This window comes from Pleuronectes platessa, chromosome 21 (genome assembly GCF_947347685.1).
Source record: "Pleuronectes platessa chromosome 21, fPlePla1.1, whole genome shotgun sequence".
NCBI classification, from domain to species: Eukaryota; Metazoa; Chordata; class Actinopteri; order Pleuronectiformes; family Pleuronectidae; genus Pleuronectes; species Pleuronectes platessa.
Genome location: NC_070646.1, coordinates 15,702,842 through 15,722,637, shown reverse-complemented (window position 1 = coordinate 15,722,637; position 19,796 = coordinate 15,702,842). Strand labels below are relative to the sequence as shown.

Here is a 19,796-nt window from a genome sequence, read left to right as displayed (position 1 = left end):
ATGGTGCTGTATTGACCCGCTGTCAAAATCACCTCAGGAGGCACATGAGCCGTCTTCAGACATGAACACACAAGTTCACCTTTCACACGTGAACAATGCAGCAGGAGATTCTCCGCTCAGATGCTTTCACAACAACACAGAAACCTTTGTTCCGTCGAGGGGTATCACAGCACGCAGGTGGCAGGAGCCAGGAGGCAGAACATATCAACATATCAATTCTGCTAGGGAGATCACATGGTTTTGTTAACAGCAAATCAGGCACCTCTCTATTTCCTCCTGGGTTGTTTGATTTCTTTGGGTATTTTTTCCATTTGGGCATCTGTCGGTGTTAGAAGTGTCACCTACGTGCCCACTGGCAAGCAGTGAATCCTGTGGAGGATCCTCTGCTGTGTTCTCACATTGACTCATCCTCTGGGGTTTCTACTAGGGGGTTGGCTAGGGACAAACTCCGGAGAGAGTCCGTAGCCTCGCACTCAGACATTTGTGTTCTCAAGAATGTCCTGAGATTATCTGGACTTTAGTGCATGTCTGAAAGCAGGTAGAGAAAATCAGAAGGTGTATTATTTGTATGGTTGTATTTTAAATTTTCAAGGATTTGTTTTTTAGTTTTTGTCTGATTTGTGGCTAAAATACGATCAAGGTCAAGAGTTGTTTTTAAATTGTATTTGATTTCTGGAAATCATCTGGGAATTTGTATATGGCTGCTTCTTTATAACCTACAACAGCAGAGGAGACAATCAGTGTTGAAATGTGTCTTTTCCTATAAACTATTCTTAATATCTGTGGTCAGGTCGCACCACCAGTGAGGTCAGAAGAAACGATTAACAGCAGGGTTAGGGTTGTAGTGTGATTTACAGTTATCAACCATGCAGAACAAAAAGACACATGGCTGCATCGTGAATGCATTCTTTCTTCTTTATCAAATGGATATGGCTCAAAAACATTAATCTCAAAATGAGAAGAGATGATTTATGCTAGATTTAGCTATCAGCTAATTTACATCTGCAGGTACACAAGAAATCTAAAACACAACAAATAAACAAATCTAATTCGAGGGCTGATTAATGTTGAAAGGGTGACAGTCTGTGTACGTTTTAAACTGAGCTGGACTCATATTCCAATGTGTGTGGGACATAAATCAAAAAGCAAATTGCGCAAACGCCTTTTTTTCACCACCTCCAAACAGGAAGAGAACTACCGCCTTTGTCCACAGAGGCGCCAGCATCAGTAAAAAAATATTTTTAAATGTTTTTAATTGTCTATTTATTTGTATTTGATAAAATCTTATTCCATCACTGAGCCAAGGTTATAAATATACCTAAATTATTCAATATTGATTCATTTCAGTGACGTCGACCCCCCCACATGTTCACCTGGTATGTCCCACTTCTTCTCACCTCTGGGCCCCAGGGACGTGACTCAGCATGACTGGGTTGCTGAATCACGCTGTGGGGTGGGCGGAGAGAGGGCGTGGCCTGGTGAGCACACGCCCGGCCTCCCTCCTCCTCCTCCGACAGGACTAATTTGTCTCCGGCTCCGGATGCCTCCTCTCTTTCTTCTGTCGGCGGGTCGGAAGAAGCGGAACGATTTGTCCACGCTGTCCGGGGGGAGAACGTAGAAGCCGAGGCGCCTCCGCAGCAGCAGCAGCAGCAGCGGTACATACCTGCCGGGGTGGCATGTGATAGCCAGCAAGCGTCCGCCCTCTTTCTTTTATCTGTACGCGAAGGAAGGAACCGGGAAGCGGTTCGACTTTCACCGGGGATAAGGAGCGCTCCGGTCGTTGCCGGTCTCCCGACGAGCCGCCGAGATGGAGCCACTATGCGGACCAGGGAGCCCCTTCTGGGTGAGTACGCCACCATTCGCCGGCGCCGGTGGTTTGTGTCACAAGACACGGTTCCTCCATCGGCCGTGTGTGCACCTCACGTTCCGTCCGACTTTCGGCTCGTTCCGGGCAGAAGCACAGTGACGGACGCGGCTAACTAAAAATAAACCTCTTAATAGCATTGACTGCTCCCGTTTTATGTGGTGGTGATTCGTGGATGTCGGTTTTGAAATGGATAAAAGAGCGATGTTGTTTTGTCTCACCGGTTCGGCTGCATGGTGTGATGTATTCCGACGGGAGATGCGGGAGATAAACTTATCTCAGTCCCAGTAGCTCGGTCCCTCCAGGAATAGCAGAGGTAGCACAGTGGGAATAACAGTTCATGCTAATGGTTAGCATGTTCGTGACAAAGTGGCCCCACTGTGAATGTCTCTGAGGGGTGAGGTAACAGTCACCGGAACAAATATCACACTGCATTGACACCACGGACCCACTATCAGTGAGCATTAGATTCACTAGCGCAGCGCCGGTTCTCTTGTCCTGTGTTGATGCTCCGGAACTACTTCAGAATCATTCCTCGTCTTCTTAAACACTTCTACAATATACTGTCACTTTTTAATGTTTGTGTGCAGATCCCATTACAGACTTTGTGCTCATCCTCCCTGGTTTATCTGCAGTGTTTTTCTTAAAATGAAACCGAAGCTTATATTTCAGTTTGACTGCTTCACTGAACAGGTGGTATTTTTCATTTATTGCATGTCGGCTATTTCAGGGATCTGTGGAGTAATCCACACAATCTTCAGACCCACGTTCACAACATTTCAAGGTAAAAGGCCTCAGCTCAATGCCTTGCAGCAATACAATAAGCGTGGTTCTTTTTTTACCTCAAAGATAAATTGCCAAGCAGAAAGTGATTACATGACTGTTGTTGCCGTGGCAGATGTCGGCCTCTGTGCCCTGGGTCTGGGCCTCAGTCCGATATAGTGAAATGAAAATAATCAAATTAACAAAATGATCTTGCGGTCACTTTGACCCACAACTTGACCCAGTTGCAGTCTGCTGCTTGAGTTAATCTGGGGATGCAGAAGGAGACAGAATAAGCCAGTCCCCACTCACTGCTTCATAGGGCTATTCACCCGTATACATTTTATTTATATTGAACTTGTAACATTTCCAAATCTTCCAAAGATATCCACAGTAGCATTCCCTTGACCCTGTAAACCGACTCATGGTAATGATGTGCGTTTAATGTTGTAATGATAAGATGTAATGATACCAACATTGCTAATGCTTGTCTGTTGACAGTGTTTATTCCATAAATAGTAATAGGAGAGCCTAATTGTGTTGGACTTTTATCTAGAACAAGACAATTTTGAACAGCCAAATGCTTCCTTGAGAGGTCATTGATATTTCCTTGAAGCTGACTTTTGTGTCAACGTGGCTATGGGGAGGTCTGTTTATAAAAGAGCTTGTGTGATAAATCAGGGTTCCTCAAAAAAAAAGGCTGAGTGAGAAAGATAAATTGTGAAATGATAATGGAAAACGTGACCAAACCAAAGATGTGATTGTGCAGTTTCAGGCTTTTTTGTCTGATCTGCTGCAGTTTCAAATTGAACATATTTTTTCTCCTCTCGTTGCTTTGTTTGTGACCACTGCCACGATATCAAACTGATAACCACACAATGATCGAACCTTTCCGTAAATTGGTGAAAGCTTCATCACAGCTGCACACAAACGCACAAACATGCGTGTCACTCTATAGTTCTGAAGACACTCATTGATATAATGCATTCCCTAGACCCTTACCCTAACCATCACAACTAGTTGCATTTGCCAATTTCACAATAAACAGTAATTTAGATCTATAATTATGAACATTTTGATTAGACCATCTTTCAACGTGTCATAAATGCAGAATTTAACAGCTGTTTGCAAAGACAACAGTGTCAACAACGCTTGTAATAGATTATACATGTTGCGTGCTACTCTGGTAGCCGAGGCTAATGCCAGTTCTGTTCTTCCAGAAGGGTGGGTCATGTGATAGCAGCTTTATAAAACAGCTGAAAGGCCAAATCAGCGAGGCCATTAGAATGAAAAGCTGCACCTGAATTTTCAAAAGTAAAATGGGACCAGCTATGTTTTTAAACTTCAAGTTAAAAATGTACTAGTTTGTACTTAGCCTTAGAGAACTCAGTGAAAGCCAAAGTACCGTGGCTGCACTGTTTTGCTTCTATGCCATGCATTTTCATCCTTGTCATCGTGTTTCTATTAGTGGCGTGTTCCGTGTGACAAGGGGATAATTTGAAAGCTTTTGACCCATTCCGCTATGAAGAAACCCCTCTCTGCACCAATCTCAAAAGCTTTGAGTCACTTCGCTATTTTTAAAAAGGGTTAAGACTGTTCTCCTGATTTCCCTCCCAGGTCATCTGAGGTGACTGAAAGTATTTGCTGCTGTTTACATCCACTTCAAACAAACTGCAGGCAGTTGTAATCCCCCAGTACTTAACAATGCGTGTTCACGGCAAGTAAGGTTAAATACCCAGGCCTGGCCCGGGACTTAATTTGCAATCTCATTGTTTGAAAAAAACTGTTATATGTAACCTGCATATTTATCTCAAGCTGATAGCTCTAACCTTGATTACATGAACAAGAGCAGCAAAGAAATGTAATTGAGAATTTATATTTTACACTTTAACCATAAACTTCAATGAATAAAAGCGGACCTTCAAAAATAGATAGAAAACAAAGGCAACCAAACATAAATAACTTCAGTTAAAAACATAAATGTACATAAAAATGTAAACTGCTGTTCGCACAATGTGTTATTTCAATGTGTTTAAATACGTGTCTCATTAATCCGAGAGGAAATCCAACAGACACAAAGTAAACCTCAGTACTGTTCAGGTTCCTAATAACCCCTCGATTAGGGTCGCTGTTGATTGTTAATGTGTAAAGTGAGCGCAGTTCAGCGGTGGGGTGAGGAGGGAGGACATGCAGCAAAGTATTCAGCACGGTACAACATGTAATGTGTGTCTGCCCTGCTGACATAAGTGGTGGAAATAGTTTTGCAGGGGAGGGGCATGCAAGCAGTAAGACTAGTCAGTAGTGGTGCTAAACAACATATTAAGTTGCATTTTTCTGCATAAATTCACAGGGCAGGACAATTATTGCGATTTTTCAACTTAGTTTTTCTTATTCAGGGATGTATAGACCCGAATTTTGAACTAATGTTTTGTATTTTAACAAATGTACTGAGCATGGAACAGCAGCACAACATCACTGTGGTGTGAAGAGAAAATATGCTGGAGTATTGTTCTTGTTCATCCTTCTCTTGATTTACTGGTTTATGGTAAACAACCTACGGTTCAGACGGCAGGGTTGTTGCTCTGCTGTGTCATGTGAAATCAGCTTTAAACAGGTTCTCTTGAAGCTTTAATGAAACATTTCACACACCTTTTACGAATCAAAAGGACAGGGCAGCGGTGATTGAGAGACCTAAATGAAGAGGGAGCGGATAGCAAACACAAAATTGAATTTTCTGATATGTTACCTGTGTGAGTGGCCCACACCTCCGGTCACACAGACACAAATACGTGCAGCTCTGTCCACTAGAAGCGTCATCAACCCCCCACTTAAACTCGAGGTGAATCTCCCCGCTGTGTTCACATATAGACCTGTCCTCCTGGATTTCTACTGACTTTATACGAGGAGCCCAGACAAATAAAGTCCTTAGAGTGTCTCAATTTGACATAAGTCTTCACACATGCACCCCCTCAGGAGAAAATAAGGAGGATTCAGCGGACTCCAGTGCGTGTTTGAAAGCAGCTGTAGACACACATTCCGCAGGACTAGCCAATGTAACTTTTCTTGACCAAGTTTTTAACATCCACAATTAACTTATCAATATCAACAACATCCTTTTGACAATTTGTACTTCCAGTGTGACTTGTAAGAGGATTTATTTAATATATATTTTACATAATTTTATATAGTCAAACCATTATTTGATTCTGTTTTAACTACTCAAAGCCACAATTTTCGACATCTGTAATTACATAGTAAGATTCAAACTACTTTTGTCATTTGTGTGTGTGGCTTCTCATTATAGATGTCTACAATCAATTTCAATTTCAATTATTATATAATATATGATATAACCTTTGATTCAGTGTCAATTTAAAGTGTGTGTGTGTGTGTTTCTGTGCGTGGTTTTCCCTCGTTTTCGGCGCTGCAAATGTCAGCTACGTATCACTGATTGTGCAGATAAGAGCTGACCAAAAAAAATATGCACTTTTATACAATATAAATTTCATACGTTTAGACTTGTTATTGTGGAAATTGTTTTCTGTTTAAAACAATTATTGAGTTATTAGGAGATCCAAAACTAGGTTCATGAACACTTGACAGACTTGAAATTTGAAAATATCCTAAAAATAGGAAACTTCTACAACTCCCTGGAAACTGTGCAAATGTCCTCTAATTCACTATGCAAACTATTTTAATTGGACTGAGATTGCCAAAATATATTGATAATAATGATGATGATACTTGGTTTGGCCCTGTGTCCTTTGCCATGTAATATTTGAAAATGTGTCTTTCCTGTTAAGTGTTGGTTTTGTCGTGAGGCACTTCGCTCACAGCTTTTCAATGCTAGCCTGTTTTTGACATAGTTTGCACGTTGTTGAAACTGCAATTAAGACATTTGATACAATGGTTATCACTCATGTATTGACCATGTTCTCTAATTACAAAAAGCTGAGGTGTAGCAGAGGCAGACAGAATGTGTGAAACATAAGGGCCAACATTAACAGGCTAATCTAAAGCCTGTTTATCATCAGCATTAGATAAAAACAATTCAGTCTGTCAACAGCAGCTTGGATTACACTTGTGTGTTGAAAGAAGGCACAGCCAGGCAGGAAGAAGAGTTTTTTCACAGATTGAGTCATGGATACACTGTTGCTTGTGTCTGCAATAGTTTTTCTTCCTCAGTTTGGGTTATGATACTGTAGGGGGGAGTTCAAGCTGAAATGAAAGAAGTCAAATAATGGTGACAAGGCACGTTTGGTGGGAAGGTCCTGAATTTCCCACCAGTTAGTTTATGATTGTTAAGGTTTGCTATCTGTAACAAGATGGAATTGGTGTAATGCAGAGATATGCTGCTACAAGGCTTTTCATGCCATAAATGACAAATCTTACTATTGGTCACTGATAATGACAGTATAATATAGTGTAGTGATACAATGGGCATTGTGATGAATTTTAGGAGTTTAATGATACTGATTGAATTTGTATTTTTCTGAGAACTCTCCCTATAATCGCAATGTCTTACAATCACTGCTTCCTGGTGGCTGGGACGGCACATGAACCAAACTTCAAAGTCAAAGAAGAGGAATAAATGGTTCCCAAAGATAGTTGTTTTAGGTAGTTGTCATCACTCAGCTGTATGCTCAAGCCTCGTGTTTGTTTTCTGTTCGTTTTCCACTCCCACCTCACGTTCATCATTTGTAAACTGATTAGTTCGGTTCAGCGTTCACAAAGAATATGAACAAACTGTCAATAATCGTTAACTCGCTTGGACTCTTCTTTCTGTCTCTCTCTCCCTGCTCGATGAGTCTCTTCCCTCCTCTTTTGATACAAACATGCAGACAGGAGAGTTTTCTGGATGGGCGGGGGAGTGGGCAGTCTGCTGTGAGAGGGGGATGAGGTGAGAGAAGAGAAACTCAAAGAGAATTTCGTGATGACGGCTTAAAACATTCACGCGACAATTTATACTACGGTATATATTTATATATGGTACCGATATACTAATTTCGTACGTGGTACAAGCCGTGATACATCGAGTGTATTTGATAAGCCCCTATTGTGTTATATAATGTTTGTTGCCTTCCTTGGATAGAGTATATTAGCTAGGGAAGTAATAATGGGTGCATTTTTAACTACAGTCAGCCAATCCTACTTCAAACACTGCACTACAATGCTACATTTCACAGGAAATCCCCATTTTTTTGGTTATATCCTGATCTGAAAGACTGCTGAAGCAGCAAAAAAACACAAATTGAGTGTCAGGACCTCGGCCTTGTGATCAAACGTTTCTTTAAAAGTTCATTTGGCCAACAAAATGTCAATTCGATTTTAGGAATTTGTAAGTTCAAACCCTTTAAATCTGTGTATAGTTACTTCGTGGGTAGTCTGGGATTTATTATCTTTAAGAAAGCAAAGAACCCTAAATCATCATTCCTATTTGTCCACTACAAAAAGGAATGTCTTTCCTTCACTCTGCATAAGGAAATCGGTTGTATCAGGTCATCTATGGAGAAAACGGATGCATTTATAGCATAATAAGACACATGTTTTCTATGTCAGAGTTTAGGCAAACATAGCCAGCAGCAATTCTTTTCCTTTTGCACTCTTTACTGTTGTTGGCCCTTCATTCATGCCACCCGTCGTCAGCTTCTCAGTCTGACAGAGAACAGATGGACAGCCTGCTGCAATTGATTTTCTTAAACGTCTCAATACACTAAACACCCTAAGTTGAGTCTGTCGCCCCTGCACCACCTGTGAGACTTCTGGGAGCATGTTGAGTGATTTGAACTGATTATGGGTAGCATGTTGTGGATTTCACTGCAGACGCTTGTAGAGATTTATATATTCCACTGCAGACACTGTATCCTAGCTGTTTCAGTTTTATTTTCAATGTTTTATCACATGATATTTAGTGTTCTAATCAACAGTAGTTAAGTGCTTATGATTAAAACCTAAAGCCAGATTCACATAGTGTCTCTAATATATAATAAGGCTAAGCTAAGCAGAGAATATGTATATATTTAAAGTGTTCATTGTATTTATCAGACATGACATTAAGAAGTGTAATACCTCTGGCTCAGGTAAAACACCATGCATGCTTGCATTTGTCTGTTGTCTGGGCATCAAAATGGAATTGTGGAAGAAGCAATGTGACCTCACCTTTAAAGCCTTGCACAAATCAATTCAGTCAGAACATGTTGCATCGTTTACGTGTATGACATCTTAATGTCTTTTATTTCTCGGATCAGCTCCACCATTGCGGCGGGGGACTATTGGTCTTTTAGACTAGAAAAGTTCAATATAAATAAAGCCCATTTAATAAAAATTGAGCACATCCTGCCGTTGCTTCACATTCAAGTTTTCCAACAGTGAACCTCAGTATTACTTTAAATGTGAGCCCCAAAATATTGTCGCCCCCAAAGGCTAATTTGTCGTCAGATGATGGGTTCTGAGATGGCATGTTAACTGTCTACATATGTTCCAGTGTCTCCAGGTGATTTGTCTATCCATGTGGCTGGTAAACCTCCCTGTGATAATAAGTAGGTGCTGTGCAAGAGTTATGATGAGTAGTGTTGCCTAAAAGACATTTTGATAAGAGAGCAAACCACTACAACAGGAAATACTTTACTTGTTTGAGTATTTATATTCAACATCTGTATTTGTTAAATAAGATAGAGCCTTGACTCTCTGGGTTTAGTTGCCCACATCAGGCCATGTTTATCAGGTTGCATACATTTGAGATGAGCCTGCACGTTGCTAGTTACATGCAAGGCTTACTGCTTATTCAGAGGTTTGGAATTTCCTAGTAGAGTTTTTCATTTGCTCCGAGTATAAATCACTCTCTGTGAATGAGTTGATTTGTGAACTCTCTGCCATTATTGTACATCTGTTGATGGATTTCTTGCTGCAGCTTGACCTACATTTTATTCCCAATCAGTGAAAGTGACTCCCGCCTATCATGTAGTGAACTTACTGCAGCAGCCCAGGCAGACACTCACAATAGTGCTGCTTCTCATCATTGACAGTCATTTTCACAATCAACAATGTCCATTTTGTTTAGAATTTGATTTTTATATTGGAGTTAAGAATATTTTCAGAGAGGAGTAAAATTCCAGACCTGTAGGTCAGTGCTGTCTGCTCCTTGTCATAGTTGAGTCCTTTCAGTTTTTTTATTTTCCCCCTTTTATTTAAGTGAAGAAATCCTCCCATCTCTACTGGCTGTTACTGCAAAGCACCTCTCCCCCTTAATCAGATTTTTTTTCTAAGTTTCAGGTTTCTGGTCTTAAGTGTTGTGATGCCTTGAAAGTGTGTGAAATGGAATAAAGGCACGGTATTCTGCAGTTAGTGTGGGCTCTGCAGCCTCCTGCATGTGTGGAGTTACATAAGGTTCAGTTTCACACTGGATGGGAACTCCCTCTGTGTTAGATGAGATGAGGAGTGCATCGTGTGCACCGCACTCCCTTGACCATTAGATTTATGTTTCTCACTCTTTCAGTAGATATATGCCTTAATGTGCGAAGAATAATGTATCAAAACTACTCATTAGCAGTTACATCAGGTGTCAGTGATGTGCAGTATTGTCACTATCGGAGGCTATTTTAAAAATGGCAAAAAGCCAATATGTCTATTTCACAGGGGTTTATTTTATTTCCTGCGGAGTCATTTTTAGAGCACGAGTGCATATCTTTATTGTCTAACTGCTGATTCGGGAAGTTTAACACATCAGTTTTTTCCAACATTCTGGCTGATTTCTTAAAAGAAAACGTCATGGGTTTAAAAAATAAAATCAGGGATATTAAGGGAACCTAAAGTCAATACATTTTTTGTTATAGTTTTCTTTAGTGGGTTCTCAAAGTGAAAACACCAAAGTGTGACAAATGTGTCAAACATACCATAGTCTTATATGGTCACATGGAAGTGAAAGATGAGCCACCATAGAAGAAAACTCATTTAAACCAGTGCCTTTCTCCTCATGTTAAGAATGAATGTGAAGAGAGCCAGCCTTTGTGCTGTAGGGTAAGTCGTTAAACAATTTATTTACTCACTGACATTTCCCGAGTGTGCAGTGCAGATACCTGAATGCGTTTAAATTTGACATTTACTTTTCTTCAATCTGCTTTATGCGTTAAACGCATACACAAATAACTTGCTATCAGCTGCTCTCCTGCTGTCCAGAGTGACCTGTGGAACGAGAAGTAATGAAATGAAGGGCGTGTAAGTTGTGCCTTCACCAATTTGCAATGCAAACAGTGCAGAGGCCATTACTTCTAAAATAAACACCGTAACAATGATGGAGAGGGCACAAATATTGTGTAGGTGCAGGATTGTGCCAGTATTAACCTGAATGGATATATTTGAGATGTAAATGCTTTCTCATTGTGTTACTGCTTGGATTGTTTCGACTGAGAGGCAGATGTGAAGAGTAGCACCACTTTCATGTCTGGCTGATACACATGAAGCCTTGCTTTACTACTATTTACATGAGTTACTAGAGTCCATATATCCACACACACACACACTAAGCCGTACACACACATTTTAGCAGGTGGGGGTTGTGATGTATGGACACTGGCTGGAGAGCACCAGCTGTATTTATCTTGATTCTATCTATGGGTGGGCCTTCAACTGTGTTAGTAAACGATAGCACAATAACCACGGTGTGAGGGCTGCATGATCACAGTCATTCATGTTTACCTTTCTCCTCTGGATGTCCTCCTTAGTGGTCAGTTATTGTTCCTCATCAGCAAAATGAATGAATCCTATTGTTTTCATATAACATTGAGCGTAGTTTGTCTTACAGAAGTTTTTTTTCTTCTTTTAAATGCTTTACTGGCTATTTTCCAGAGGAGTGTGAACTGTTTCAAGTACATAAATATTGTCATAGAGTTAGAAATCTCACATAACTCATAAATTCTGCTGCAGAAACTCCTCGTCCTGTAATAGGCTATCCATTGACTAATCCTTGGCACTGTGGTACCTTACCGAGGAAACCACGTGGCGCTAACTGTTTGATTCCCGTAGGTTGGAATATTGTAGGGTAACTGAGGAAAATTTTTTAAAATGTCCCAATTCAGTTAATTTTTGTCTGGCTTTGTCTGGTTTTGGGCCCGCAGCCCATCTGATGTTTCTCTGGGGATCGAATCAACTGTTAGGAACTGTAGATGATGGCAAATGATTCATGTCCAAACATCCTTAAGAACCGTAAAACACTGTAAAATCACACACTGGCAGCATCGTGACGCTCATTCAATCCAGAACAGTACAATTTTTTTCCCCCATGAGCTTCTCGGGTGCACACGTTGGCTATTCTGCTGTGACTGCTCACTTGTGTCTGCAGTGCGCTGCAGGTGTAGATAAAAGTAGACCACCACTCATGTTTTATTTCGACATTTTGAGATATCTGCAGTAACAACGGAGCTGACAGAACAACAGAGTTTTTAATCTATGGGTTGGCATTGAAACAATATCCAGAATTCTTTTGTATTTCTTGCTATTTTATTTAATAGTAGTTATCACAATATAAATAGATTTTTTTTTCTTTTTCTGGTGATATAATTTTTGGCTTTAACTTGCAGCCCCTTTAATCTGAATCACTTGGGAAGAGTCCCAGCTTGACGCTCGGTATGCAGTAAAAAAGGAAAGTGGTATTTTGTGTGTATACAGTATTTATCTAAACAGAACCAGCTTCTGAACAGTTCAGTTTATAAAAACCAAAGTAATGTTTTTAGTGAGTTACTATAATATGGCCAGGAGAGCTTTTGTCAGGCCACTGCTGCTCTGACCCTTAACTTCCCTCTTTGTTGTTGCCTCTCAGAAAGTTGTGATCCTGGACTGACGTGTAAGCCGAGTATCTAATATGTGAGAAAATGGATTTCCCATCATGTATCCTGTCCCAATGACTATAGAGACAAGCGACTTACAGATTTCGGTACAAGGCAAACATCTGCTGTGTTGAAATTGTTTGTGTGTGTGTGGGTGGTGGAGAAGGGTTGGCACATGTGTGCACTGTTACTGTTTAGACAGTGTTGTCCCTCTCGATCAGTGGGAGTGGTTCAGATAGCATTGTTTGGTGTTGCCTGATAACAAATGTTGGTCTGTAAACTAAAGCGCTGCTCCCCGTATCGTGTGTGTCTCTGCAGGAAGCCAATCAGACGTTCCACACAGAGCGGCCCGACCTCACAGAGTGTTTCCAGCTGTCTGTCTTATCATGGCTGCCGTGCATCTACCTGTGGTTCGTGTGCCCGTTCTACCTCTTCTATCTCAAGAGGAACAACAGGGGCTACATCATGATGTCCATTATGAACCGGTTCAAAACGGTGAGAGGGAGCTTTATCTTTTCCTTATTTCATTTTTTCTTTCCTGCACTTCAGTTTCTAACACCACCGTGAACACAAAATATTGAATGATTCTCTGCTAAACCTTCAGCCACCTTTTAAGACATTTGTACTCATCAAAGCCCGCACATAGTCAAACAAAGACTGACAGTCACACATTTACTTTACTCATTAAGATCACAATACAAAATTTGTTATTAATGCCTAGGGGGATATTTGGTTCTGTTATAGATATATTTACCAAGACAGTAACAATAAATATAAATGTAAGGTAAGATTTTGCATTTTAATACAAAAAGAAGCCGAATATAAACATGGGGAAGAAAACAGCCCCTCCATATCCTCAGGTAATATGTGATTATTGTCTTATCGTAAATAAAAGAAGCTTGAGGTGGTAAACTGCCATGAATCCACCGTATACGTGATATTTATGCATATTTGAAATAATTTCAACAAACTCCCTTTATAAGCCAACATGTAGTTTTTTGTTGTGTTATGTTGTTAGGATTGAAAAGCTGGATTTGGACCAAGACGAGAGAGATCAAAAGAGAGACCCCCTTGAAACAAAGCACAAAACACCCGAAATGCTTGACTCAAATATAGTAAAAGCATATTGTACGGATTAACTCTCTAAGAATATAACATTTTGATTAGGGGTACCTCACCAATCACCAAAGATTACCCTGGAACTTATTTCAAACGCTGTTGCATAAAGTGCTAAGAGTGCAACTAAAAAAAGCTTATAATTACAACCAAAACCTTGACATCAGTCCTCCCACATCTCTGTTGATACTGCAATATTATACTCCTTTTTATCAATTTCTCAAAAACATAAATACCACTTAATTCATATTCATTAATATTACAACCTCTTAAGTTTGAACAGTGCCTTTTCCATGTCCTCCAAAAGTATATTCACATATCTCGAGAATATCTGCACACAACTAGTAAACTTCACAATATCTTAAACATATAATATGAGCCCAGTATTGGCCCAGGCACTACACCACATTTACCTTCATACATATATCAACGCATTACCAGCAAACTGTCCATACTGTTTTTACTAGCCCTCTTACACCAGATGACTGAAAACATAATATGTCATTATTTATGAAAGTAAGGTTCGACTGATGTATCTGTTGGTTGGAACAGTACTTTACTTCAGGTGTTCTCATAATTCATCCACTTGGTCGACAATGAAAACAGACTGGCCAAAAACACTCTACCAGTGTTGTGTTTAGTGGGTAAGCAGCCTCTCTTTTTACAATATTTAATGTCTGTTTTCTTTTCTCTCTTTTCGCTCTCAGGTGTTTGGCTTGTTGTTATGGATAGTGTGTTGGACAGATCTCTTCTACACATTCCACGAAATGGGGCTGGGGGACGTCCGACCGCCCATCTACTTTGTCACCCCGCTGGTTCTTGGCATGACCATGGTGAGGATATAATATGTCCATCTGAGGAACTGTTCCATATAATTCATCTTTCATCTCGTTCGTTGTTTTCAGAGGGCATGTCACTCTGGGGTAATCTAATACTCAATTCTTTTGTTTAAAGAGCTGTTTATGTTTAACTTGCTTAACCTTTCATACTTGCACCAAATTGCACTCATTAAAAGTTCTGGGCAATACATTGAAACTGACATTTATGACCTAACCGACTCAGTCTCCTGTCTGTTAATACTTTCCCCAAAGCTTGTATTCACCCCATTAATTCTTGTCTGCACCTAAAGTTAACTGTTTCTTTCCTGACCCATACCACATCCTAATGCCAAGTTTTATGATAATCCATGTGCATGGCTGCCCACTGCTCTGTGTGTCCTGCTGTGTTCACCAGATGGGTCAAAAGCAGAGGACAAATTTCCCCCATTTGCATGAGTGTGTCTGCGCATGTATGTGGGATTAATTAATTAATGTAATGTAGTCTTGAGTTATCTAGCTAACTGACAGAGAGACAAACAAAGGGATACACAATTTATTTTATGGAGGCATTCAAATATGCAACATTGGCACACTATGTTGATTTTATATAGGGAAATAAAGAAGAACATATTTTCATATGCAAATCCAGGCTGTTTCAGAGCACACTGTGGTTATTATCATAGAAAACAGTCTAAAAACGAGTCTCACTAAATCTGTAAAAATATTCCAACACTATTAGTCGGTCAGGTATCTTTTCCTTTGGAGAAACTCTGAATAATAATCAAACAATGTAGAAAAAAATAAATAAGATGAAATGCTTCTATAAAGCATGTTTGCTTAAGTGTTTGAGCACCTACAAAAGATTGTCTAAATATTTTTCACCATTAGATCACATTACAGAGATGATTTGCAATATGTAAAATGACACGGATTTTGTGTTTGTTTGGTTAAAAAAAATTAATTGCTTTTAAGTATTTGGATTGCACGAAGTTTCCTTAGATATTTTTCTCTGTGTGAGCTGGAGGCTTCAAGTTTGCTCATCAGAGTTGAGCGCATTTTAAACTGGACCGTGACAGCCTCCAAACTAGCTCTGGTGTCACAGAGAGCGGTCTCATACGTTCTCTAGTTGAACTGAGATTTGAGGTCAGCACAGAGAAACTTTCTCCCCTCAATAGGCGAATAAGAAAACAGTCTTCCTCGGCTAAACTGTGCACACGTAACCCTCATCCCACCCCCCTCCCACCCCCCAACAGTGAAGCTCGATAACCAACAGAAGTGAAGCGAAGATAAGACGCTCTGTTTAGATTGGGAAGGTTTCCTGAAAGGAACACTTCCTTTTTCAGGAAGCCCGACTAACTCTCACACGGTTGCACACAGTCATACCTGAACTACCATAGTCTGCACTCTGTGAGCCAGTGAAGCAGTTGGGAGGTCCAGGTCCTCTGTCTCCAGCTGGTCACAAGACAGCTTCTCTAATATGAAAGTCGTGGCATTGAACAACATTCACATTTATCCTGCTCACAAACTGCAACGATTTCGGACATTTATTTCGATTTTTAGAGATGAAGATCTAAATACCAAATAAGTCTGCTCAGTCTGTTTAAAAAAACAAAACCAGACGTCTCAGGTCCAGCAGCTTTAGTGCGAAGGACCTCTAGGTCACTCTGAGCTCAGTCAGCAGCCCAGATCACCTGATGAAGATTTTATTTTTCAACTGACGACATTCACTCAACACAATGACAACATTATCGTCACCGTTAACTTAGCAACTTATGCTTTACATGCTTAAATAAAAATCAACGGGATACTTCAAAAACCCGAAAATAACCGGGATACTGGTGCTCATGTAAATGCATCCGTAGAACAGTGTATTTGAGCAGTGTATAGTATTAATAGAGGCTATGTCAGGATACAGTAAAGCCAGCAGCACTTGATGGAAGAACAGTCAGCATGAAATACTGACCCAGTCAGAACACGTTTTACCTCGCATGCCCTCAGTGATCCTCTCTTTGTTAATCTAACACGGAATCTCCCTTAATATCCCCCCCCCTCTCTCTCTCTCTCTCAGCTTCTGGCCACGTTTCTGATCCAGTTTGAGAGGTTACGTGGGGTTCAGTCCTCGGGGGTCCTCTTCATCTTCTGGTTCCTGTCTGTGTTGTGTGCCATTGTGCCTTTCCGCTCCAAGATCCTACAGGCCTCCAGCCAGGTAAGCACACACACATCATTTCTGTTGCCTTTTACATGTCTCATTCCATCTTGTTTCCCCTTTAATCTCCCCTTCCTAACCCTCTTGCCAAGATTCTTATCCCATATTTAAGTCTACCCTCCCCCATCTAGCTTGTCTAAAGGCCGGTGCATGCTTCTGCGTTTTCACGGGCCCGCAAGCGCAAGAGCCCTTCCGGGCCCCTTACGTGCTTATGTATCTCTTCTTACGTGCTTGCGTGCGTCGCCCAATTTTTCTAACTATACGACAAAGCGACGCAAGCCTGTCGCAGCCCGCAAGGCTTGTGATTGGTCTGCCTACTACATCCCGTCCAGAGTCTAGTTACCGGTTTCATGTCCCATAATACTGGCAGAAATCACGGAAGATTTAAAAGAACGAATATGGACCAAATAGAAGAGCACTTGGCAGAAGAGATCCGATAGTATGATCGCTTGTATAACCCGTCACTGACTGGCGGATTTGTCCGCCAGAAAAAGGCTACGAGGAGCCGCAGTGGCTATGTAAATAAACAATTGACGAAGAAGAAAGAAGGCGTCTCTAAGGTCGTCTTCGACAAAAAACATTACTCCGCCTAGTGTTCTGGTGGGGAATTGCTTTATAAGATGCGCAGCGCCTAGGGAAGGTTGGGGAAGTATGAATGACTGAGAATCCTGCGACACAGCTACGTGAAACGCCGCCGACGCAGTTGCAGAAGCATGCGCCGCCCTTAAGGAGTTTCCTTGGAGCTCGGATGCTTTGTAAGGGTCGGTCCAGGGCACCACTAAGCAGAAAGCAAAGAGGGAATAGCAGGCCTGTTCTAAGCAGACTTATATCACCTCTAGTGCTGCGCAGACACCAAACAAACGCTGCAGGCAGCGAGACGAGCCAGTCAGTAGTGTCACACTGGAGAACAGATACACAAGCAGACAGGAGCACATGGGAAACGGACGAAAACAAAACATGTATATCAGAGGCAGACACATAGTGAATCTGATGATCATATGCATGGGGATTGATACAGTAGAGTTGTTAATATCATATATACTCAAAAAACAGCATTGACACAGGTGATTATGTGGCTAGCTGCTGTGTGAAATCTTGCTCGCAGAACCACAGAGCTATAATCTGCTGGAATTAGTAGAATCCCAAATAAATCCCCCTTTCCTCTGTGAGTAATGTGATTAGTGACCCATTTCTTAACATTTCTACTACAAAGGTTGGAGCAAAACATTTTTTTCCAATTTACCTCAAGTAATTTTTTGGTATTCTTTTTCTACTTTACTCTGAATCTGTAGAATTGTAATGCAGGAAACGCTGACAAATGTGTGAAGCCGAGTCATCACATTATGGCACCGTTTCTGGATCCTGGAGCTCATGATTGGTGACTTTATGCAGTGCACTGGAAAACAAGAGTCTCTCCAGCAACACCATATGAGCATATTAATATATCATGTTTCTCTTTCACACACACACACACACACACACTTCATTTATATGTGAAGAGTTGATAAATAATTAAAAGTTTGCTTAAACCTCTACATGGTGATGGTCATATGTAAAACTATTTTCGAGGTCAGGCGTGTAGGTGTTAAATGCAGCGCTGCACTATGTGTTAGGTGTAAGGGTGCGTGTGTATGAGATTACATGCACATGTAGGTGTGGTGTACGTTACACATCCTGTCAGTTCGCTAAAATGCCACATCTATATCAAACGACCAGTCCCAATGCAATTCCTATTATGAGGGGAATGTCTGTTTATCCATAGAGTCAATGTAAATTTGATGGGGTGTGTAAGAGGTTTGATCAGATTTGAAAAAGTTTTAAGTAGGTGCTTGCAAGGCGTTTGCAGAATCATTTCACACCTCACTGTTACACAAGCAGCCTAGCATTGGGGTCAGCCCAGGCTACTGTAGCCCTTGGCTGCTATAATCAGGTTGATCCAGAAAATAGGTCCACACGCTAAAGAAAGAGTGAAGCAAATATGCATGCTCCATGTTGACACGTTTATTTGTAATTGTGTTTGACTGATTTTGAGGTTTGTGTTCACTTTGGGAAGGAAGAAAAGTGAGTGATGACAGTATGTGAACACATGGAAATGGATCTTTAGGACATTTGCATGATTAGAAGCTTTGTAAGGTTCTGACAGACCTGAAGCCAGAAACTCACTCCTAATGACATGCAGGCTGCATTGCTACTTATAATTTTTTCCTCTTGTTGGAAGTTTTGTTTTAGACATCCAATTTGGCACAGGGACCTTTTGTAAAGAAATTGATGACCTGATTTTTCATCTTGCACCAGCATCACATCAAATTGCTCGGTCCAATTATTTGGATTTATCACGAAATACCTACAAAACTAAAGAGATTGCCATCAGCTTCAGCACTAGCTTGTTTTTAGAAACACATTGTGTGACATTTTAGCATGCTACAAAACTGGTGATCATTGATGCATTACTTGTTAAATATCAACAATTTATTTTCGTTGTGAGCATGGAAGCATGCCGACTTATGATTTTGCTTTGCAGAAAAACATCTGGCAAATCTACCATTGTACTGGCAACCTACAAAGGTGCATGAAAGGGAAAGGGATGCTTTATTGGATTTTGAGATCAACCCCCCACCCATTATTAATAAACAGACCATGTACAATCGCTTTGAAACATGTTCATGATTGGTACAATAGAGCCCATTTAAAGGGTGTAAGAGATGAGTCCATAGTTTGAATTTGGATATTCACAGCACTAAATTTCAAGTTTAACATGATCATTGATTTGATTTTGTGTTCAAAGGATGTGATATGATTTTTTTTTTGTGGAAGATTACCAAGCTGTTTACCAGAATTTGTGTGTGTGTGTGTCCTTGTTTTACTTTTCAGAGTGAGGTGCAAGACAAGCTGCGATTCACCACGTTCTACTTGTACTTCAGTCTGGCGCTGTGCGAGTTCATCCTCTGCTGCTTCAATGAGAAACCTCCTCTCTTCTCCAGTGTCGTCACAGACCCTGTGAGTTATACATCCTGCTGCATTACCTCTCAAAAACCATAAAATGTCTGTCTGTATGCTACTAGCAGATATGTGTACTCTGGGGCCACTCAATGCCTGTTACAGTAGATCACACACTTATTTCTACACAGAGAATGTGGTTGTACTTGCTGCCTATAGATGCATGTTCTCCTTATCCCTGTATAATAACTGGCTTATTTTCATGCATATTT

The 19,796-nt window shown here is 40.7% G+C and overlaps 1 protein-coding gene across 2 annotated transcripts in view; it reads left to right on the top strand.

The window, feature by feature from the left end:
• The first annotated feature begins 1,550 nt into the window (after positions 1-1,550).
• abcc3 (ATP-binding cassette, sub-family C (CFTR/MRP), member 3) overlaps positions 1,551-19,796 on the top strand; it is a 43,703-nt gene continuing 25,457 nt past the window's right edge. The window contains exons 1-5 of one of the 2 annotated variants that reach the window (XM_053413484.1): positions 1,551-1,843; positions 12,766-12,942; positions 14,271-14,396; positions 16,450-16,587; positions 19,459-19,584. In XM_053413484.1, coding sequence (XP_053269459.1) covers positions 1,808-1,843; positions 12,766-12,942; positions 14,271-14,396; positions 16,450-16,587; positions 19,459-19,584 — 603 coding nt within the window. In that variant the 5' untranslated portion in view covers positions 1,551-1,807. Of the gene's footprint in view, positions 1,844-12,491; positions 12,555-12,765; positions 12,943-14,270; positions 14,397-16,449; positions 16,588-19,458; positions 19,585-19,796 lie in introns of those variants that run through there. The other variant, XM_053413483.1, reaches the window with a different exon arrangement.